This window comes from Ornithodoros turicata, chromosome 1 (genome assembly GCF_037126465.1).
Source record: "Ornithodoros turicata isolate Travis chromosome 1, ASM3712646v1, whole genome shotgun sequence".
Lineage (NCBI taxonomy): Eukaryota > Metazoa > Arthropoda > Arachnida > Ixodida > Argasidae > Ornithodoros > Ornithodoros turicata.
In genome coordinates this window covers 100,736,409-100,760,416 of record NC_088201.1, presented here as the reverse complement: position 1 = coordinate 100,760,416, position 24,008 = coordinate 100,736,409, and the positions used below count along the sequence as shown (strand labels likewise).

At 45.2% G+C, this 24,008-nt stretch overlaps 1 protein-coding gene across 1 annotated transcript; it reads right to left on the bottom strand.

Annotated features, from left to right (window-relative positions):
- Positions 1-996: 996 nt before the first annotated feature.
- LOC135380210 (uncharacterized) lies at positions 997-2,992 on the bottom strand. Its single transcript, XM_064612496.1, has 2 exons — positions 2,927-2,992; positions 997-2,589 (listed from the first exon to the last, which is right to left on the bottom strand). Exons 1-2 carry the CDS (start codon positions 2,990-2,992, stop codon positions 997-999), a joined length of 1,659 nt encoding a protein of 552 aa, XP_064468566.1.
- Positions 2,993-24,008: the final 21,016 nt, after the last annotated feature.

Genomic DNA, 24,008 nt, shown 5'->3' with positions numbered 1-24,008 from the left:
GTCCAAGCTATCCAGTGAGTAGCTAGCTGTTGTGTGTCTTCTAATCTTGATTACGCTCCACCATGGGGGTTTACTGTGGCATGCATTGTTTAACGTGAATTTCCTTTTATAGACATGGAATTTCGAATGAACGGGTGGCTGTTGAAAGGTATGTCACTACGATGAAAGCAAGGGGCCACGACGTGGAGGCATTTTGCTGTGGGCTTTTCATCGACCCGTCGTGCCCATGGTTAGGTGCGTCGCCCGACAGATTACTTTTTGATCCCACGGAGACGCCTACACATGGACTTCTGGAAGTTAAGTGCCCTTAGAGCTTGAAGAGGAAGTGTACAACTGACATTGGAGAGAGCGACTGTGTCAAGCAAGATGACCAAGGTGTCTTCAGGCTAGACCGGTCACACGACTATTACTTCCAGGTCCTAGGGCAGATGGCTTTATCCGGCATGCGCTGGACGGACTTCGTAATCTTCTCGGAAAGGTTCCTCATAGTAGAACGTATAAGATTCTCCGAAAACGACTGGGCAGGTGCCAAACGTAAACTAGATGAGTTCTTTTTCTCTGTGTTATTGCCGTACCTGGCAACTAAGCTGCCTCAACGAATGGTGCTCACATAGCTATCAATGTGAGCCTCTGATTGTTTCGCTTTTGTGCAATATGCGGATCGTGTAATGAGTGTGGATTGTGTAATAAGTAGTGCAATAAATGTGGATTGTGTGGGAGCTACTTTTGGTGTAGCACCTGTTTCTTACACAACATACTGTAAAATCTTTTTTTGTTTTTTTAAATTGTGTTTTTTTTTTCTTACACAACTGCCACAGAGACAGCCTCGAGTTTCAGTTATCACACTCTTTATTTATTAACAGAACATTGAACACCCAGGTGGGGGTATTTCACACATCATTCACAGACAAATCAGGAGTGACCTACATAGTGTTATGTGCACGGTAAAAATGTTGTAAGACTAATGACTTGAACAAAGCACCCATTGAAATTTCATCAGTCATCAAGAGAACGCAAAAGTGGAGATTGAAAATTGGTCAGTATGACACAAACAACCCACATTTCATTTATGATGGGACCCAGAGAGAGAGGGACTGGCCTGTCGAAGATATGAAAACTTTTCACACGCTGTATACGCCTCTCGACATGTATTCGCAGTGAAGCAATTTCTTCAGTTTCTTTTACTTCTGCCTCACTAAAGTGGCCTCTTGTGAGAAATTGTGGTATGTTAAGCCCAACCTTGATGTCGTTCAACATTTCTTGGATCCTGAACCCTTTGTCAGCCATGACAACATCTCCTTCATCAAACGGGAGGGTTAGGAAGCCACTCTGCCTCACACATTCCTTGTCAGAAATGGATCCGGGGAAAAGGTTCGACACAAAGGTGACCGTCCCATCAGGTGAAATGCCAATCAGCCCCTTGAAAGTGTTCGCCGACTTGTACGTTGAGAATGTCGCAGACTGCAAAGCTAGTGAACTCGCTGTCTGACATTTGATTTCTGTTGCATCTATGATGACCCTGGTTGCGGAGTACTTGTCTTTGAATTCAGGTGGCATTTCTTCCTGCACTCTTTCCTTTGACATCCAGAGAGGTAACTGTGCCAGGTGAATAAATGCATAACTTGTCCACGTAATGCAAATCCTGGACACTGTGGCTGTTGACACGCAAAATCTGTCCGCAAGGTCCTTTTCAAACAATCCGAGCCGTAACCTCACGAGGAACAAAAAAAACTCGTTCTCAACTGTAAGGCTCCTTGGTCTACCCATCTTGGGAGAGTCTGTCTGTGTTCTAGACCGGGCCTTGATGTTTTCCCCATGTTCGCCAGGGTTAAGAAAATTTAGCACACTTGTGAACACTGCGTATGATAGAAGGCCAGTATAAAAGCGCATGTCTTCGTCATTGGACTTGAAACGTTCTACCGAGAACTGCCTTCCGACTTTCCGTTCAAGCTTCTTCAATGTCTCCTGAGCCAGTTCGAGCTCCCTGGTGACACGCAAAAGCGCTTGCTTTGTGTGCTTCAGCTCGTCTTCCAAGAATCTGGTCTTTCTTTCGCTACGCAAAAGCTTCTCGTTTGTAACTCTAAGCTCCTCTTTCACTTCCTGTAGTTCCTTTTCCAGATCCTTCTCAGTGTTTCCAACGCTTGTTATTTCAGTATAACCTGGCGTGCACGTAGCTGCTTGTGACTCCACGAATGAATTTCCCATCTCAACGTCATCAGCTATGACTCTGGTGCCCAATAACTCTGGTTCGGGAGCCGTACCAGAGTTTTCACGGTGTTCAGTGATTCCATGCGTTTCCTCTGTTGGCTCCTGTACATACCGGGAAGTATTCTGTGCACCGCGGTCTTTGGGAGGCTTCCTTCGTGGCCCAGCAGGATTTGACGGGAAATTGAACACGCTTGGCACTGCGCCTTCCTTGAGCCGTTTTGTCCCCGAAACATAGTTTGAGAAAAAGTCAGCTGCCACAAAATGCTTTGAGCACACCTTTGTATGTCTGTTCGCTTTGAAGTGCTTGCCTTCATCCCTGCGTATTGCGACGATCCATTTCTTTTTCAAAGCGGAATCGTTTGGGAATCCTAGGAAGGATACCTGAAAAACAGAAAAACAGTATTAAGTTGACTTTCCCAGAGATCAGACGAAAAGAAAGCATACACAAGCGGAGGCAAATATAGCAGGTGACCTAATGACATTCTTTAACAGGCTTTATTTCATAACTGCTGACAACGCAACACGGAACAAAGACGTCGCATTTTGCGTCGCACTACAAGCAGCCTTAGCAGGCGGTGAAGAATGTGTTCACTCGACGTAGGAAAGTTAGAAAGCTTCATTATGCGTCACCAACTTGCTCATGTTGGCATTGTTTTAGTCTCAATCACAGAAATAACATTGGTGCCTCCCCTCAAAGATAGTAATGTCTCAAACACACCTTGTTTCCATCGGAGTCTTTCCCGCCACGCTGGTTACAGCAAGGCACGCAGCAATGCAACGGCATATCGGACTCACTGGCTTGATCTATTCTGGTGAAATGTAGCCAAGGAGAAGATAAAAAAGGACAAGGCAGCAGTGGAACAGAAAAGTCGTAGCGCAGAGCAGTTTGCAACTTCGTTCAGTTCACGCTCGCGTCAGCTGCCTGCACTCGCCCTAAAAATGGCGCGCGCGCGTCGCCTGTGCGCAGTTTCCACCCCCGAACCTAGATGGCGCAGATTTTTGAAAAGCGCCTATTGTCAAAACTACGCAGTATACTTGCGTAACTACTTAAAAAAGAAAAAAAGAAACACACAGTGCAATTATTTCAAGTGATTTATTTCAGTGCGCGGAGTACAACAAAAGCAGCAACATTTCTTTCCTTTTTCATGAGCTGAGACAATGTTCACGCATAAGAGCGGAGCGAAACGTCGAACTGGCCACAAATTTGGTAATGTAATGACACAACCATGAAGGATAATCATCAAAACTACGCACTATGGTTTGCAATCGCCGCGTCATCGGAATTTAGGTTACCGGCCAGTCTCAAGGTCGGGCTCAAAATTAGGGCGACCACGCGTGCCCTTACCGAGCACCAATGTTGCGCCATCTCTTACGCGAGAGCAGAGGCTCCAAGTTCGTAGCTCTACCGGAAGAAGCAGACGACAGCGGCTCACATATCCCGAGCCGAGCGCTACCGATGCGCCATCTATTAGGCAAGAGCAGAGGCCGCAGCGCTCCGCCTCCCGAGTCCTCCTATTGGCGCGCCATTTGGGGGCGGAGCCTCCCTCGCTCTTGGTCAGCAAAGTCAAGGATAGTCGGCATTTGATCAAACAGCGTTTGATCGAGACGGCAGAGGTCGTTTGATCGATTCTTTTATTCGTTCACTTGGAGCGGTGATGAAACAAAAAAGAAGAAAACAACAAAAGAAAGCTTCAGTTCTAAATGCTGTTATCCCAAGGAATATTCCACTCTGTGTAATCCGCTCGCCCATAAACACATTCCTCATCCTAATCCACTTTTTCGCATCCAGAAGGCGATCCGATGATGTGCATTTTTTTTTTTTCGCTATTCATTTGCATTAAGTGCTGAAACTGCGTTTGCAGGAGCTTTGAAAGTAAAATTAGACGTTTAGCTCCACTCTCATATTTTCGTGTCTGATACTGCCTCAGCGTATTGCTAAAAGTACGCGCAAACATTTCATTTGGTAAAATGCTCCGCAAACTGGGACAATTTTTTCCTACGCCCACGCTAACGTGAGGCATGTGGTTCGCTGCGTTTATCCAACATATCTGCCGGAAATATGCAGAAGGTATCAGGGCCTTGGGGAATTGCTTCTTAATCTTGTCACGTTGTCTGTATGTTCTGTTTCATGACCGCTGCCGTTTCGATCAAACGGTGTTCGATCAAATGGCTTTCGTCCAAATGTCCCGCGTTCGATCAAACAGCTTTCGACCAAACGACATTCGATCAAATGTCCCGGAATCCCTTACAAAAACGAAACAGTTTCTTCCGTAACTACTTACAAAACGAAGAAGACACACACAGTACGATTATTTCAAATGATTTATTTCAGTGCAAAAAGTAGAACGATCAGCAACATTTCTTTCCTTTTTACGTACTTCTGTACTTACAAAAACTGAGCACACACACACACACACACACAGTACAATTATTTTCTTCCGTAACTACTTACAAACAGGGAAAAAAAGAAACAGAGTATAATTATTTCAAAAGATTTAGTTCAGTGTGAGGAGTAGAACAAGCAGCAACATTTCTTTCTTTTTTACATACTTCCGTAACTACTTACAAAAAGAAAGAGAAAGACACAAAAACAGTACAATTGTAAATTATTTATTTCAGTGCCAGGAGTAGAACAAAATCAGCAACATTTCTTTCCTTTTTCATGAGCTGAGACAGTGTTCACGTATAAGAGCGGAGCGAAACGTCGAACTGGCCAAAAATTTGGTAATGTAATGACACATCCATGAAGCATAATCGTCAAACCTACGCAGTTTACTTGCGTAACTACTTACAAAAAGAAAAAAGAAACATACAGTACAATTGAACCTCTGTATGCAATAAGGGGACAAGTCGACTTATCCTATTTTTACTATTTTTGTTGCAAAGACATCGACATACCAGTATGCACCTGCCAATAAAAACTTAGGACCTTATTGCGACTTGTTGGCTCGCTAAAGCATGGTAAAAAACGGGAAATGCATATGTGTCAATGGGAAGGACAATCATATCAGGCCCCTTTTCTCATTTTGGGATTTTCCGACTTATCTCCTTATTGCATACAGAGTTTCAAATATTTTAAACGGTTTATTTCAGTGCGAGGAGTAGAACAAGCAGCAACATTTCTTTCTTTTTTACATACTTGCGTAACTACTTACAAAAAGAAGAAAGAAACACACAGTACAATTATTTTAAATGATTTATTTCAGTGCGAAGAGTAGAACAAAAGCAGCAACATTTCTTTCCTTTTTCATAAGAAGATACGAAGGCAGAAAAAATAGGCGATGTCAAGTTGCCGGTGGTGAGTAAATCAAAGAGTGATATTAAACGGTAGGAACAACTTATTTATTTACACATGGTAAACAAGACTTTCGTGCACGAGACTGCACTTCTTCAGGTTACAAAAATGTAAACATGGTACAGGCACATATATACAGTTGAAGGGGGAGTTCTGGCATGAGAGGGTAACAGGTTGATGGAAAGGATGCAAACAACAGATAAAAATCACAAGAACCTAAATACAAAAGCAGGGGTATCAGAAAGCGAAACAACGCGAGCCCAAGGGCTTATACACAGGAAACGAGAACACTTGTTGGTGACGTTCGAGGAATTAAGGATAAAAAGGGGGGGGGGGGGGGGGTTATGGCGACGGAATGAGGACACGGGTGCGGAGTACAAAGGTGACCAGCGGACCGTGAGAAAGTGAAGACGGAGGTGGTCTCAGGAGAGAAACAAACGAAGAAAAATGTGGAAGTTGGAGAGTAGTGTGTGTGTGTTTATCATTATCTTCTTTTATTTGACTTAAACTCTTTTATTTTCGAAATCCGACAGGGATTGCACTGCAACTCTTTTAACGTATGTTACCTCATTATGTGCACGAAATGTTGTATTCAGTATATTGGAGAAACCTCGAACACCATGAGGGAAAGGTTTTACGGCCATAAATCCGATATTGTTAATAACCATCCTACACCCGTTTCTACACATTTTAACCTTCCTGGACACGCTTTAGGTACAGACCTCAAAATCGTTATCCTTGAATCGGGTTATAACAGTGACATGAAGCGCAAAAATCGCGAATCCTTTTTAATTGCAAAATTCCAGTCTCTGAAGCCTCATGGTTTGAACATCCACGCAGGCCCACTACAATTATTGAACCCGTAAATATAATTTTTCAAATAAAAGAAGATAATGATAAACACACACACACTACTCTCCAACTTCCACATTTTTCTTCGTTTGTTTCTCTCCTGAGACCACCTCCGTCTTCACTTTCTCACGGTCCACTGGTCACCTTTGTACTCCGCACCCGTGTCCTCATTCCGTCGCCATAACCCCCCCCCCCTTTTTATCCTTAATTCCTCGAACGTCACCAACAAGTGTTCTCGTTTCCTGTGTATAAGCCCTTGGGCTCGCGTTGTTTCGCTTTCTGATACCCCTGCTTTTGTATTTAGGTTCTTGTGATTTTTATCTGTTGTTTGCATCCTTTCCATCAACCTGTTACCCTCTCATGCCAGAACTCCCCCTTCAACTGTATATATGTGCCTGTACCATGTTTACATTTTTGTAACCTGAAGAAGTGCAGTCTCGTGCACGAAAGTCTTGTTTACCATGTGTAAATAAATAAGTTGTTCCTACCGTTTAATATCACTCTTTTTCATAAGCTGAGACAATGTTCACGCATAAGAGCGGAGCGAAACGTCGAACTGGCCACAAATTTGGTAATGTAATGACACATCCATGAAGCATAATCGTCAAAACTACGCACTGTGGTTTGCTATGGGCACCGTGCACTAGCGAGAGGACGCTGCGGTCGCTTGATCGACAGCGCCACCCGTGGCGATTTCGCGCGTAACGGTCTGGTACTGACGCCGTATCGGCGCCTTCGCGTATGTAGCTTTGGTGCGTACGGGTGTTTTCCCGAATTTTATATATCGGCTTTGGGCTTTGGACTCTAACCCGTGACACTATTTGTGTGGAATAAGGTTTGTCACGTAAAATGTATGCGATGGGGAAGCCTTTTGCACGTGGAACATTATGTGTCTATGCACAATGTGTGATAATGTGTAGCGCAGACAAGAGTGTAGTATTCGTGGCCCGTATTTACGTGAAGTTAAGTGCGTATTTATCCGCAAGGGACTACCAATTATAGACTACACATCAGAGACTAGCTACGTCCAGTACCTGCGCTATGAGGACGGAAATCTCGCACTGAAGAATTCACATGAATAATACAGTCAAAAACAAATTGGAATATACATTACGAAGATAGCGGGAAAAACGTTCTCATTTCTTTCTTATGCATAATCCGTTAACGTGATGATGCACTGTGAGGATAAGTTTCTTAGTCAAATTATTCCCAATCTTGCATCGCTCATGCAAGTCGTGGGATTCCCTTTTAGCCCTTTGTGCCTGCATTTGATGCACAGTCACAGTAATAAAAATCAATCAGTCAATCAAGATTGTTTCAGGATATAAATAAGGCGTGTTTTTGTTTGAAACTGGATATGTAATGATAATAATGTTTTATTAGTGCTAAAAACGACCACAGCGGCCTTAGTATAGGTGAACATAGCGCATCAGACACATTGTCGCAAATTGCAACATAGAAGCAGCCAGAAATATCACGCAAAAGAAAGATAACACATAAACTATGCTAAAAAAGTAAAAAAAATGACAATAATTAAGAAGAAACAGTGAGGTTGCTGTTCGACAAACGCATGATTACTTTTGTGTGTGTGTGCGTGTGTGGGCGCGGACGAATAGGAAGGAGCAAAGAACCACTTGTAAACCGAGATCACAAGATTTGGCAACGATAATAAGATCATAGGGACAGAATGCACCTACATAAAATGATGACGGCTTACAAAACGCAGCTCGGGGAGGACAAATAACTCCCTGTGTTCGCATCCAAGCTTTATATTGAAGGAAGACGAGGTCCACATCCAGTCTTCGCCGACACGCTGCAAAATTAGGGTCAGAGTAACAGAGATAAATACTGTACGATATATGGCAGACACTAATTTTAGCCAAGCTCCACGATGTTCATTGGTCATTCATTGGTGTATTTCGCAACTTTTTCACGTCAGTTGCTGTGCAATAAGTTCGCATCGTGATGGTCAACTGGTCATTGACAAATATACTAAATGCAAGGAATGAGTTCTAAGTTTGAAACAACAGATTTGAGCGGCACGTTGGGTGGATTGCCGTGAAAGCGCTCTCTCAAATACGTGATCGGCGGGACGATACAGCAAAAAGGACGAAAACTTTACGTCAAGTTGCCTCTCTTTCACAGTAACTTGGTTGTCGTGGCAGATTACCACATAGAATTAGATTCCGTTTTCTCTTCTCCTTTGACTTTCTATGCAGGCAGCTTCAAATCGCTCTTTTCGAACGGCGAAACTAGCACAGCACTGCTAGACGCTGCTGGCTGGTACCAGCGCATTACGCCGCGTTTCCCCTCGAGGGGTCGCTGCCGTCGATGGTCCTCATTCCTTGCATTTAGTATATTTGTCAATGACCAGTTGAGCATCACTATGCGAACATATAGCACAGCAACTCACGTGAAAAAGTTGCGAAATACACCAATGAATGACCAATGAACATCGTGGAGCTTGGCTAAAATCAGTGTCTGCCATATGTCGTGCAGTATTTATCTCTGTTACTCGGACCTTAATTTTGCGGCGTGTCGGCGAAGACTGGATTTGGACCTCGTCTTCCTTCAATATAAAGCTTGCATGCGAACACAGGGGGTTATTTGTCCTCCCCGAGCTGCGTTTCGTAAGCCGTCATCATTTTATGTAGGTGCATTCTGTCCCTATTATCCTATTATCGTTGCCAAATCTTGTGATCACGGTTTACAAGGGGTTATTTGCTCCTTCCTATTCGTCCGCGCATACACACGCACACACACACACACAAGTAATCATGCGTTTGTCGAACAGCAACCTCACTGTTTCTTCTTAATTATTGTCATTTTTTTATTTTTTAGCATAGTTTATATTTTGTGTTTCTCTTGCGTGATATTTCTGGCTGCTTCTATGTTGCAATTTGCGACAATGTGTCTGATGCGCTATGTTCACCTATACTAAGGCCGCTGTGGTCGTTTTTAGCACTAACAAAACATTATTATCATTACATATCCAGTTTCAAACAAAAACAGATAGATGGCGCATCGGTAGCGCTCGGATCGGGATATGTCATATGTGAGCCGCTGTCGTCTGCTTCTTCCGGTAGAGCTACGACCTTGAAGCCTCTGCTCTCGCGTAAGAAATGGCGCAACATTGGCGCTCGGTAAAGGCACGTGTGGTCGCCATAACCTTGCCTCGACCTGAGACTGGCCGGTAACCTAAATTCCGATGACGCGGCGATAGCAAACCATAGTGCGTAGTTTTGACGATTATGCTTGATGGATGTGTCATTACATTACCAAATTTTTGGCCAGTTCGACGTTTCGCTCCGCTCTTATGCGTGAACATTGTCATCGGAATTTAGGTTACCGGCCAGTCTCAAGGTCGAGGCTCAAAGTTATGGCGACCACACGTGCCCTTACCGAGCGCCAATGTTGCGCCATCTCTTACGCGAGAGCAGAGGCTTCAAGGTCGTAGCTCTACCAGGCTCCCACAGCACCCCATAGAGCCCATAGTTTGAGATAATTCAGGCAACACTTGGCATGTAACCAATAAAAATGAACTATGATGCCTACCATTCGGCCAATCAGGAGTCTCTCCGTTTGGCTCGCCATTCGGCTCCGTACTGGCTAGCATCGGCTTTCACTTTTACTGGTTTTCATGCCCGACGCTCGTTATTCCGTATTCCAGAACTACTAGGCAAATTTTGGACGAAATACACATTTATTTGAAACATCGTACTGACTCAATAGTCTGAAACAAATATTCACCGTGCGTACAGAGTCCAAATCGTTGCGTTCGTTGACCAAGTTCGAACTCGCAAAACACACACACACTCTACTTCCTAAAGCGAGAGACGCTCGCACGAGTGCGTGCGATTTCACGGTGACCATCTCCTTTCGTTGATCGCAGTGCGAATGTTTCAACGAAGAGCGAAATGCTTGTCGCACGGACATCGAATCCTGTCTCCGTTGTGACTGCATTTGAAAATGCGACGGCGCTCACAAGTGTTCCTCAGGCGTCAGCTCACCACTGCATTCCAGTTCTAAACTCGAGAGACTGTTCGCACGTAGGATACTTGTGTCGGGAAACATCATAACACGCGCTGAGTCACTTTGACACACTAACAAATCTGCGACTTCTCTTTGAACAATGCGGTCATACGGTGCTGTCAACTGACATCGCCGAGACGCTGCTGCCACTTCTCTCCCTTCTCTTTTTGTAACTGCCCGCCAGACAGGCAGCCCGCGAAAGAATGCTCTTTTGAAACTTTGCCAACCAATAGCGGAGCGCGCAATGTCCTTCGGCCAATGGGTATCAACTATGATGCCTGACGGAGTAATACCACGTGTTTATGACGTGCAAACATTTTTTTAGAGCCGCGAAGAGGGGGAGCTATGGGGGCCTGGCTCTACTGGAAGAAGCAAACGACAGCGGCTCACATATCCCGAGCCGAGCGCTACCGATGCGCCATCTATTAGGCAAGAGCAGAGGCCGCAGCGCTCCGCCTCCCGAGTCCTCCTATTAGCGCGCCATTTGGAGGCGGAGCCTCCCTCGCTCTTGGTCAGCAAAGTCAAGGATAGTCCGAAAGACATGTGCGCGCAGCCAGTTGACAACGGTGGGTTGCACTGAAAACGCGGAGCGGCGAAGCCCGTCGGCTGGAATGCTCGAATAAGTACTTCAATATGGGTTGGGAAGCGCTTCACTTGCAGCTTCTCCAGAGGACGTGTGTGCCACTACTGTATGGCTAACGCCGAACACTTGAATGACATAATCAAGGAGGATCACTGCCAAATTTGAACTGATGAAGTTCACGCGAGTCACCTTGCAGCTGCCGCAGTGAACCCTGAAATCAATGCCAAGCTGTATGGTGTTCGTGGTCCCTCACCAATGGCCAGCTTAAGGTATTTTGATGTGACATCACAGATGGCTCCAGACGTGATGCATGGTATTTTTAACGGAAGTATCGCCCTTGTTTTGCGCCATGTAACAAATGGCCTTATGCGTAATGGAGCATTGAGTGAAGGCGACCTAGCTCTGGTGACAAGCTTTCCCTACGGATACCATGACAAAAAGAACAGACCTGAGGAGCTGTCACACTCATTTGTGTTCGGGACTTCCAGCTTAAAGGGCACGGCCTCACAGAAATGGTGTTTGCTGAGATTTTACCCTCTGATTTTTGGGCCGCATGTTCCAGAAGGGAATTGCCACTGGGACATTTTACTGAAGTTCCATTCCATATTTCAAATTGTTCTAGCAGAACCCCAGTCAACATAACATTGCAAATTCAACTCTGAAAACACGTTGAAAATCAACCATGTGAATGCAGGATCAACGTTGACAACTAACGTTGATTCAACCTGGCTAATGTCACAGCCAGAAACGGGTTAAATTAACAGCGACCAGAACTCATATTCCACGTAACTGAAACGTAGTTTACGCGTTAATTCAACGTATACCAATGTTGAAAAAGTGGAATACTGTATAAGTGGTTTTTTTCGCGTGGAAAATATTTTCGCGTTTTGAATGGGCACTAACCCAGAAAGTGTTTCGCGGGCACTTAAATTCGCGATAGACGTTCCAGGCAACGAATTTGACAATGCAGAGCTTCGGTGGTGACCCAGATCAGCTCCTCGTCTCGTACACCGCGTACAAGCTATTGGGGTTCAACGCACGAAGGAGGATCTCCTAGGTCGATCGCTAATCTCTCTACAAGGACTGTAGCCAAAAAGTCTCTAAATAGCCTCGAACGGTTAATCCTTCTCGGCATCGTTGCGAGACTATAGGTTCTGGCTTGCTTTGTATATGGCACTAGACCACCATTACTCACTTAGTCGTCGGACAGCTCAGTCAGGTTGTCCCTGCTAAGGTACTTCCAACCACGTGCACCATCGGACTGCTTGCATGCATGTGGACTACCAGACCTCACGACGTGCCGGACCGCTGCTGAGAAGGAAGCATTTGAAGCTGCTAACCATCTCGTGACAGAAGCAACAAGCCAACCAAGTAAGTGCAAGCAACGCCGGGGTTCTTACGCTGCCGAACAGTTACAATGCCGAACAGCGCTACGCAGTTGGCAAGCACGCCGGAGAGAATGGAAACAGATCAGCAGTTGCAAAGTTTTCGGCGCAGCTGGAAGGTCCATCAATGAAAGCACTGTACGCGGCATGAAAAGATCGTACCTGGAATCACTGGCACAGAGCGATCATACTACGCAAGAGCCATCTTCGCTCCCCAAGAAGCGGCGGGGCGCAAAACTACTACTCGGCGAGTTGGATAAGGATGTCCAGACGTACATCACTGAGCTTAGAAGAATGGGTGGGATTGTGAACAGTTCAATCTGCATTGCAGCAGCGACCGGCATTATTCTAGCAGGAGCACCCTATCTCTTAGAGGAATGCGGAGGATCGTTGGTGATCGAAAGGAGCTGGGCGAAATCCTTCCTTCAACGTATGGGATTTGTAAGGCGGAAAGCAACGCGAGCGGCAAAGTTCCAGAAGAGTTTGACAAAGTGAAGGCAGGCTTCTTGGAAGAGATCACACGGAAAAGGCGTGATTTTAACGTTCCGGATGAGCTCGTGATCAACTGGGACCAGACCGGCGTTAAGCTAGTCCCGGTGGGACAGTGGACAATGGAGTCTAGCGGCGTGAAGCAAGTGGATGTGGTTGGCCTTGAAGACAAGCGAGAGATCACAGTCGTGGTGTCGACGACGCTCTCAGGAGAACTTCTGCCCCCTCAAGTCATCTATCCCGGAAAGACAGACAGGTGCCACCCCAAATGTGACTTTCCAAGTGGCTGGGATGTGTGCCATAGTGACAACCATTGGAGTAACGAAGAGACAATGCTGCGTTTCGTGGATACTGTGATCGTGCCGCATGTGAAAAAGTGCATAGAGAAAATGGGAAACGCCGGACAAAGTGCACTTTGCATTTTTGACGTGTTCGCCGCTCACCGCACAAAAGCTCTACTGCGGAAGCTTCTAGAGAACAACGTGCAGTATGTCTTCGTTCCGACAAGCTGCACGGGTGAGCTCCAGCCGAATGATCTAGTGTTCAACACCGTCTTCAAAAAGGCACTAAAGGACTGTTTTGTGCGCTGGTACGCGAGCATCGTCCAAGCATCGATGGGGGGGTCCGAGCTCGCATCCAACCAAGCTGGACTTACGAGCTAGTGTCCTGAAGCCGCTGCACGCTTCGTGGCTCATGGAAGTGTACACTTCGGCCAAGCAGCGCCCAGCTCTGATGCGCTCCGGATTCGAAAGAGTATGAATTTACCCCGTTGTACAAACTTGAACAATTTGACAGTGCGATTTGATGTACATACTAGCTACTCTTCATATTGTAATAAATACGTTCTTATTCACTACCTTTGTTGTTACTTTTTTCCGCATGCAAATTCTCTTCATTTTGAGCGCCATACCGGCCGTCATGTTCGCGGGAACTTAAGAGGGCATACCAGCTCTCCGTCCCAATGTATTTCCTATGGAACAGTTTTTATGCTTTTTCTCGGTAACCGCCGCGCTGATTTTGTCGCGGGTGCTTTCATCATAAAGAGGAAGACGAGATGAAATTATTTAAGCTACAGGATTTCTCATATATGTCGTATGTATTTTACGGCGACGTCACGAATGCGAAAAAAATACATAATTTTTCTCCTCCCTCTTTGAACAGGTTTTATTAAACTTCTATGGACATTTCGAAAAAATACTTTCCATTTACTTTCTCTGGAAATATTTCAGGAATCGATAGATATCAAATTTATATGTCTACCACTTTCCGTTTTTATAAAAAAGAGCATGAAACGTGAGTACGGATAAATACCGTCTCAGAGCCCCGTAAACCGCGTCATTCTGTGTAGCCCTCTAGCCGTAGCACAGGAAAAACCGCGCGGAACATTTTGACCGTATCCATGCGGCGCGAACGTGCACGGCAGTGCTCCCTCTCTCCTCTTTACTTTCATGGACAGCGGACTTAGGGCATGGCCTTGGAGACCAGAACAAAAGCTTACTTTTTGAAACTTCGTGTTTGTGTCTGTCCTTTCGTGTTCCCTAGTCTCGGGGTTTTACTTTATGCTTACTTAGCTGCTCGTAAAGGGATTACCGTCAGCCAGCAGCATTGTCGAGGGGGTGGGGAACGTTGGGTAGACGAGCCATCATTGTCGCGGCCCGTGTAAGAGACCACCGAGACCAATAAACCTCTTCTTTTTTCGGTGAGATGAGTTTATTAGCTTGACATGATACGTCAATTTCACCTGTACCCGTCTGTCTTTGGACGGCGAACAAAGCGAGGCCTTCTGAGGAAGATAAGGAAAAGCTCCTGGTCACTGGGGACTCTCCGCTGAACTAGTGTCTACGCTGAATGAAAGGTCTGGTGTAATGTGAAGTACCCTGTGAAAACCAAGGAGTGTCTAAAAATATAGTACTGAAGTTTCCGGGTAATAATCAGCGCAATTATGAGGCGGAAATCGTGCTCCGAGACCTCGTCGCGCGTCAAGTTCCTTTGATTTTATCGTGTTCATTTATACATAAAGATGGAGTTCAAGGGGGGTTCAGGAGCTTCCTCCTTCTCCTTTTTTTCTTTTTCCATTTGTTTTTTTTGTTTTTGTTTTGAATAGCTGTTGCTAAATGCAATGCATTTATTTAGGCTGATTGAGCCTATCAAAAGGCCGAAAATCATGACGCCGAACTATCAGAAGGCCGACAGCCAAAAGACCAAAAAATCATGACGCCGAACTGTCAGAAGGCTGAAAATGGAAAGGCCAAAGAGACACAGGGTGAGCACTCCAGTGATTGACCACTGAATGGGATGGTGTAGATTCTGAAAAAGTTTTGTTGCTATTGTACTAGAAATCAAATAACTGGAATGCATAGCATTTGGTGCTCGCAAATAGACTAGCCAGCGAAGATGAAAAACAATAATCTACAATATGTTTACTACGAAAAGAAAGTGTGTGCTGGGTAAAGTGAGGATAATTGTGCATTAAGAGCCCCTGAAATATAGATGCATGTAAGAACTGAAATCTAGACAGCCGATGAAGCACATCACAGCCGACCGAATGTTATCGTTCGCTTTGCGGATTTGTTGAAATTTGGAGACATATGGTGCTTTTTTCTTTTTTTTATGTGTTAATAATGAGTTGTTAAATCTACATTCCATTCAACAAGCAACATAAAATGGATATAGTTCGCTGCATTAGTTCGCTAGCGATATCGTTCGCTGGATGCTAGTATTTCTCTACTGTCGGTCAGGCACAGGTGTTACAGTTGTCCTTACATCTTTTTCTGGGCCGATGTTTATGGGTTATAAAAGCTCTACACCCACTTATTCAGGTATTTCATTGCGGTTTCATTGCATTGAAAATACGGTTCATCAACATAGAAAGTATGAGACAACAACTACAACATCATTGTCTGACCGCCACCAATAACAAAACAGAACTATATACAAAAATACTAGTATTCCGGTTGAGTTGGGAACTATGTCCGACGATATCCACGTTCAACGAGCGTGAAGTCAGAGCCTCAGGATAGTGGGCATTTGCGTTTCATTTCATTGATACGAATACAGAAGGTAATGCGTCACTGCGCTCAGTATTCTGTAGTACTCCCCTTTATAAAAGAACGCGGCTAACGTCATAAGAAATCATCAGACATCATCAAAAACATCATCAGAAATAAGTAGAAGGTAGCAGGACCTTGAAAAATCACCAGTGATGAATCACCTCGTGTCATAGTCAAGATTTATTTGTTGTTGGAGAATCCCTTCCTAATCTTACCGCGTTGTCTGCACTCAGCAAACTTTGCGATAGAGGAACAGAAAGAACACATGTAATCGGCACAATGCAAGCGGCGCAGTTGGTGTAACCGCATTTATGTTCCTTCTTCAATGGTTTTACTGTGCATTAGCATGCATGTTAATTAAAAAAAATCCCGTCTCCCAATTTAAACAAATAATGTGATAGCACTTGATCAGCTATGATCCGTTTCCTCAGCTGTTTACAACAGCGCTCCTGTAATTTCCGGGATACGGAAAAATCGTCCCCGGTGGGAACCTAGGTTAGAGTGATTCCGTGCCACTACATCCAACCCGCCGTTACGTCCATCGTGCTCTTACATCCAAAAACGAGTCGTTACATCCAGCCTTCTCTTACATACAAACGACCGTTACATCCAACGAGACTTTACGTCCATTTCTGGCCGATACATCCATGGTCAGTACATACAAAGAGACGTTACATCCAACAGAAAACCATACACAACGAGCTGTTACGTCCATTGCGCCATTACATCCACAGACGTAGGAAAGTATCGATGGAAAGTATGGAAAGAAATGGATGTAACGGCGCGTTGGATGTAACGTCTCGTTGGACGTAGCGTCTCCAGACCGGTTAGAGCCGGGTCCTAGGTTAGTTTTCAGGGTAGGTTAGTTTAGGCTTGTTTTTGACAGTTCACCGTCCACAGTCCATCGCATCTTCCGCATCACATTATAACTGGATATTTTGAAATCCTAAGCTGTTTGGAGAAGGATCGAAGACCGCTTGGTCGAAAGCCGTTCGATCGAAAACCGGTTGATCGACGCCGTTTATTCGAAAGACGTTTTCTCGAAGGGAGTTCGAAGGTCGCAGCGTGTACTTAGCACCTCTTTTTCTGTAACTTTTGACTCGAGCATATGGAGCATGAGGCAATCAGTGTCCTCTCCTTTTTTGTTTGTTTGTTTCTTGCTTTTTTTTTCAGCTAAGGAGGGGAGACCACTGGTTATTTGCAGACCTTTGGCATTCACGAACATCACAGCCGTTTCGGGTTTGTGCTTACTCAGTCAACTGTCTCATAAGGCTAACCAGAATCTCTCGTATTTACGGTTAGTGGAAGGCCGACTTCACAAACATTCCAGTAACGTTCAACAGGACTGCCCTGTAACGTTCGTAATGTTGAAACAGTCAGCAAGCGGATTACACACAGATAAATGTTTCTTAGGATAACGGCACCTAGAACTGCAGCTTTATTTGTTGTTTCTCTTTCTTTCATTTATTGATCGATTTATTTTTATTTTGATCTTTATTATTTTCTCTCTTTTTTTTTCATGAACGCTCCACGTGAACCAATAACAAAAATCGATTTAAGCGGCCGACGCACAATTATTTCCGCCCACGCAATGACCAAAAGTCTTTTCCGGAACCCAAATTCACGTTCGCGAAGCAAGGAAAACCAACGACAACCAACGACAGCGACGGGGAGGGGGATATATTTATTAGACGCAAAGGAAAAAAAAAAACAGGCTAAAGGTCAGCCAAACGGGACGTCGGCTTGCTATTCCGGAAATACATAAATAAATAAATAAAATTAAGAAATAGGAGATAAATGAAACGGACGCGACGGAACAGCACGTTAGTTAGTTGATTATAAGGTTAGCAAAAATTCGGTGTTTGCATTTCCATGTTCAGGTTAGTCTAAGTGGACTTTGGCATTTTCAGCGCAGAAACAGCCAGATAACATTTATTTACAGTAGTTTATTTTTCGACGGGGACTTCGATCACGTTATTTTGAGATACGGCCAATTTTTCGAGACCGGTTCCCTGGATTTTCCATCTTTCGACAATCCTTGCTAGTTGCACGTTGGATGACCCAAACCAGCTCCGGTGGCGCAGCGGTAACGCGTGCGCTTGGAGACTGGGAGGTCCGCGGTTCGAATCCGCGGGCCGGCTGTGCCGTCTGGGGTTTTTCCTGGGTTTCCCTCAGATGTGTAATAGGCGTATGCCGGCACAGTTCCCCTGAAGTCGGCCCATCGACGCAGCTATCCTCCCCCCGAGCGGATTCCGCTCGGTCTTCCACTTCACCCTTTCCTCCTCTCCACCATCTTTCCCTTCCCGAGAAACATGCCGCCTAATCAGGCAGGCAGACCTCTCGGGTTCCTCCCAACGACACTCCTCCTCCTCCTCCTCCTCCTCCTCCGGATGACCCAAAACCTGTACCCGTCTGTCTTTGGACGGCGAACAAAGCGAGGCCTTCTGAGGAAGATAAGGAAAAGCTCCGGGTCACTACTAGGGATTCTCGGCTGAACTACTGTCTACGCTGAACGAAAGGTCTGGTGTAATGTGAAGTACCCTGTGAAAACCAAGGAGTGTCTAAAAATATAGTACTGAAGTTTCCGGGTAATAATCAGAGCGTTATGAGACGGAAATCGTGCTCCGAGACCTCGTCGCGCGTCAAGTTCCTTTCATTTTATCTTGTCCATTTATACATAAAGATTGAGTTCAAGGAGTTATTGCGAAATCCTAAGCTGTTTGGAGAAGGCGTTTGATCGAAGACCGCTTGGTCGCAAGCCGTTCGATCGAAAGTCCGTTGATCGACGCCGTTTGTTCGAAAGACGTTTCTTCGAAGGGAGTTCGAAGCTCGCAGCGTGTCCTTAGCACCTCTTTTTCTGTAACTTTTGATTCGAACATATGGAGCATGAGGCAATCAATGTCCTCTCCTTTTTTGTTTGTTTCTTGCTTTTTTTTTCAGCTAAAGAGGGGAGACCACTGGTCATTTGCAGAAAGGTTTTATTGGTCATTCACGAACAGCACAGCCTTCTGGCTTTTTACTCTCTCCCATCCGAAAGGAAATAAAATTGAACAAAACTGAATTGAATTGAATAGAACAATGCGGAAGCATCCCCCGTAGCTGTAGGACACATACCGAAGAAAATGTCTTCAAGTTGGGAGCAGCCAATAGTCTGTGCTTCTTCTGGGCACCCTTTTCATTGCAGTGTGGGCGAAACCTCTGCTAACCGATATCACAGTCACCAGCACAACCCGGTTCGAAACCAAAACAAGCCACGAAACAAGGAAGAAGGAGCCGTAAAAGCGAAATACACTTGAAACGCCAGCATCAGTTAATGGCGGTAACGATCTGTGGAGAATGGCGTCTGGTGCGGCTTCCCCGATTCTCGCTTTGAAAGAACTAACTTGAATTGGATCGTGGATGGGATTGGATTGGATAATGCAGCTGCTTTACGTATGATAAATCAACGTGATTTCTGCGTGTACACTTTGCATGTGAAATCCTGAAGTAAAACTTGTGCAGAAACAACGTTGTTCGTTCTACGTTTTCGGTTACGTTAAATTCCAGCGCGCTGTCATAACGTGCTCCATTCCACTGCTGGGAGTGTTGAATCAGCGTTGAATTCCCGCATTACAATTCGCATGTTGAAATTTTACGTAAAATCTGCGTGAAATTCACGTTCGCAATCCACATTTCACGTTGTTCAACGATATTCAACGTGGATTTTACATTCTGTCAACCATGTGTGTTGACTGGGATACAGATCCCAGACAGCATGATTTGCTATCTTGAAGTGCTTGTTTGGGAGTTCCTTCAGTCATTCAGAGATGCATACCCTGATGTCAACATCACCCCCAAGCTTCATTATGTCATACACTATGCAAGAATGACAAGACACTTGGGCCCGCTTCGGCAGTACTGGTGCCTTAGATTTGAAGCGAAGCACCAGTATTTTAAGAACATTGCGTCAAGAGTGAAGAACTTCCGCAATGTCTGCAAGAGCTTGGCATGTCGTCATCAGCTCCTACAGGCCTACGAAATGCACTCTCACGGTTTCGGCAAAAAGGTGTCTATGGTGTGTGCTGCTGAGGTCTCAGAAGATGATCTGCCTCCCTGTGTGGAACACCTTAGGCACTTGAGTGGTGTGGTCGCAGTTAAAAGTGTGGAGTGTCACACGGGGTCATACAGGGTAAATGACGTGCTTGTCATGAAGAGAAGTGAGCCACCTAGCCACCTGTGTTCGTCCATGTCTCAAAGATGTATGTGGCCTCATGTGAAGTGTTTCTCCTTATGGAGAGCTTGAAAGTGGACTGTTTTTGTGAACACCTATCGTCATACAAGGTCCTGGAGACAGGAAATTTCGAACGTCAGGTGCCAGGGAAAGCAGAATCTTCTGAACACCTCGATTTGTACTATGGCTGTTACGTGGCACCTCGCAGTGAGGTGATGTTTTAAATATGTCCCAGTTGTTGTCTTTCTTCAGTATCTGTATACAAAGATAAAACATTCAAAGTACTGTTTCTTAATGTGCAACCTTTCTTGCAGTAGTCTGCATTCTGTCACACTCCTGACGAAAAGCAGGCTCCTGCAAGAAAGCTTGTATGTTAATAAGCAGTAGTTTCAATGGTTTTATCTTTTTATCACTTGTGTTGATCGCACTTGACAGAGTTTCTACATTCCTTGATTGCTTCTACAGTAAATCTGATTAAATTGGTGAAGTACTGTTTCTTATGTCTACGTGCGCACATGTATCGTTGAAATACTGGCTAACCTTTCCCTTTCCTTCTTACTTTGCATTAAACATATTCCCCCCCCCCCTGGGGGACCTGCCCGCTTGATAGTAGCAACGCGTTGCTTGCAAGGTGAGAACATTTGTCTCAGCATCTGCCAGAAAACTTGGGACAACACACTGTCTGACTGTGGGATTGAATCCCACAAGCTCCAACTCTCGAGCGGTATAACCACTCATCCGCAGAGGTGCGTACATGAATGTGACACCACAAAGATTGTTACAGTGTGTGTATGGTTTTTTTGTTTCTGGGTGAGACCAGATTTTTCATGACATTTGCGCCCTGAACCAATTTTCTGAAATTCAGGCATAACCCTACTTCTCGCCAGATGCTGCGAAGTCTTTCAACCTCATATACCTTCACAGTAAACCCTGAAAGTGATTAACCATGTCATTAATCTTAATCCTTTAGCACGGAAGAAAACACCTAAATGTCCTCCTGTCAGTCACCTACTAGATAGTCCCAAAGCCCGGGATTCCTAGACACATGTCAACATTTCATCGTTCAGCCTTGCAATAATCTTGGCAGCTTGATTCACACAATTTTACTTTCAGCTGGAAAGTCTTTAAGACTTAAAACATGGTGACCTGAAAATTCCTTATTCTTTCTTGATCTTCGTTTAGAAAATAATCACCCTATTTTTAAGCTCAACTTTCAAACATAATGAAAGCCGAAAACGATGAACCTTTTTGTATTGGCGTGTGAGTGATCACCATTAATGGTGTGACTAAAACTGGATTATGCCACGTGTGCCGCTGACTGAGTTAGAGTAAGGGATTACATGTTGAAATAAAGCATCACAGGTGGCTTCCTTCTTGTCTCATGTACCGTTATGCTGGAATAACTTCACTTAATATATCCCTTATGAAGTTGTCTCCTGTCAAGGTAGCATTCACCTGCGTGGCAGGCAGACAGTGTTCTATAATCAGATAGACTTACAGTAAAAAAAAAAAAAAAAAAATGAAAGCATAAATGTGCACTAGCTTTTTCTTGTGTTGCGTTCCCCTCCCTCACACATCACGTCTGAGCAGGACTACTGAAAGCATATGCTTAGAGACCCCGAGAAGACTCGCTTGCAGAGTTTATTCACTTCTGCGTGTCACAACCGGAATATGTATCCAGTGTATTGTTGTTAGATCAAGCTTTCCCGCAACGTGTTGCAATATATTTTTTTCGACATGTTGCGCTCCACGCTTCAGTTTGCGCGAGTTCAATTTGACGAGAGCCGCGTCCTTGTACTTGACTAACTGGTAAGTACTTCAAAGAAATAAAAAAGGCTATTCATCAATCGCCTCTTCCACGCGCGAACAAAGAAGGACGATCCGCACCTCGCCAAAAATGCGCCTTCGAAATAATAATAATAATAATAAAAGGTGCTTCCACTCTTCCTGCGCGCCGCACACCTCGAGAGAGGTCACGGGAGAGAGCGCGTCTTCTGCGAAGGAGTGCGAGAGCGAAGTGAGGAGGCGCGATGGAGTCATCGTCGGAGGAACGGCGAAAGGGGGGGTAAAGCGCGCCTCTAACGCCTCGCGACTCCCCTTTTTTCACCCTGTATTCACACGAGCCAGTTTTCTGCCGGCAGCAAGTCTTGAAGGAGTGAGAGGATATCCGAGATAAACGAGGTCACTAGGCGTCTGAAGACGCCCGCGCGTTATCTAGCATTCACACGAGTCATTTTCCCGGCGGCTGTCAGTTTTCCGATCCCTTCTGTATTCGCGCTTGAATTTCGTGTCTAGCGTACGATGGACCAATGAAAGAAAAAACTTCTTGCGCTTGGGCTCCTTGTGGATGGTTCAGAGTGCATTGACGTGAGAAACGGGACAAGATATGGGCCGAAGAAGCGCTATGGAATGTAAAACAGCATTAACCCAAATCTCCGTGTGGACGACCCAAACGCCTGTCGGAGTATTTTGATAATAGACGTCGTCAGATTCGGTTTTATTTTCCACTAATGAAGCGTATCTCGTGCCGACAAGTGATGGACTGGCGATGAAGCTGTGATGTAGAGCTACAGGTAGTCAATAATTAATTAAATTAAGTTAAATTAAATCAATTTTTATTTCCTTTCGGTGGACTTACAGTAAAAAAAAAATGAAAGCATAAATGTGCACTAGCTTTTTCTTGTGTTGCGTTCCCCTCCCTCACACATCACTTCTGAGCAGGACTACTGAAAGCATATGCTTAGAGACCCCGAGAAGACTCGCTTGCAGAGTTTATTCACTTCTGCGTGTCACAACCTTGAATATGTATCCAGTGTATTGTTGTTAGATCAAGCTTTCCCGCAACGTGTTGCAATATATTTTTTTCGACATGTTGCGCTCCACGCTTCAGTTTGCGCGAGTTCAATTTGACGAGAGCCGCGTCCGTGTACTTGACTAACTGATAAGTACTTCAAAGAAATAAAAAAGGCTATTCATCAATCGCCTCTTCCACGCGCGAACAAAGAAGGACGATCCGCACCTCGCCAAAAATGCGCCTTCGAAATGATGAACATGAGTGAACATGAGTTTTTATACATGTATTGGAAAGGTGCAAGCGAACGATTATGTGTAGTCAACGTCTGTCCAGCGAAAGAAATATCCGCGTTTATAAAATTCATGCCTTGTATTCCGTGTCTGACGTAGAGAAAAAGCTACGTCCGTCTGACGTAGAGAAAAAGCTTCCTATGCAACACTACATTGTAGGCATCTATCTATGCATTGCATAATTGTTCCAAAGCTGCTGCGCCGGCGTGTCGTTGCACCACCTTCGCGGTAAAGCCGAACATCGTTGGCGTACCAATTCAGAATTGGCTATAATACAGTGAATGCCGTTGTATGGGACACATACAGAACAATCCTGATGAAATAAAAAGCAAGCACGATAAGTATCCGTTGCGTCACCTTCCCCTTCTGCCGGCAGCAGACGCCGTCGGTCGTCAGAATCTGTGCCGGGAGGACAAGATATCCGGCTGCCTCCGACTGCCGCTCCGGAGATCAGAAAGTGGTGACGTGGCGAAGAGCGCCTGTCACGTGGCACCAGAGAGCGGTGATGTTCCCTGCCGCCTGAGCGTCAGCCGGCAGAAAAATGACTCGTGTGAATACAGGGTCAGTGTCGTAGATCAGGGACGGAGGAGCAGCACGACGGGAAGGAGAAGCTGCTGACAAGAGGTTGTCGGCATCGCCACCGAGTTTGGCCATTTTCGACGACGAGCACCAAGGCCGAAAGCCGTAGCTAGTGCCGCACGTGCTGCTGCTTTTGCGGAAGTTGACCCCCGTAAGTTCACCCCCCACCCAGGGTGTTGTACACACTTCCTGGTTGTTAGCAATGTCCACCATATTGTTTGAGATGACTCAAAACAGCTTG

Bases quoted from the DNA above. Each gene is read 5' to 3' on its own strand.
- LOC135380210 (XM_064612496.1), bottom strand. From the start codon at position 2,992: ATGCCGTTGCATTGCTGCGTGCCTTGCTGTAACCAGCGTGGCGGGAAA. The intron at 2,590-2,926 runs GTGTGTTTGAGA...TCTGTTTTTCAG, and splicing joins AAGACTCCGATGGAAACAAG to GTATCCTTCCTAGGATTCCC.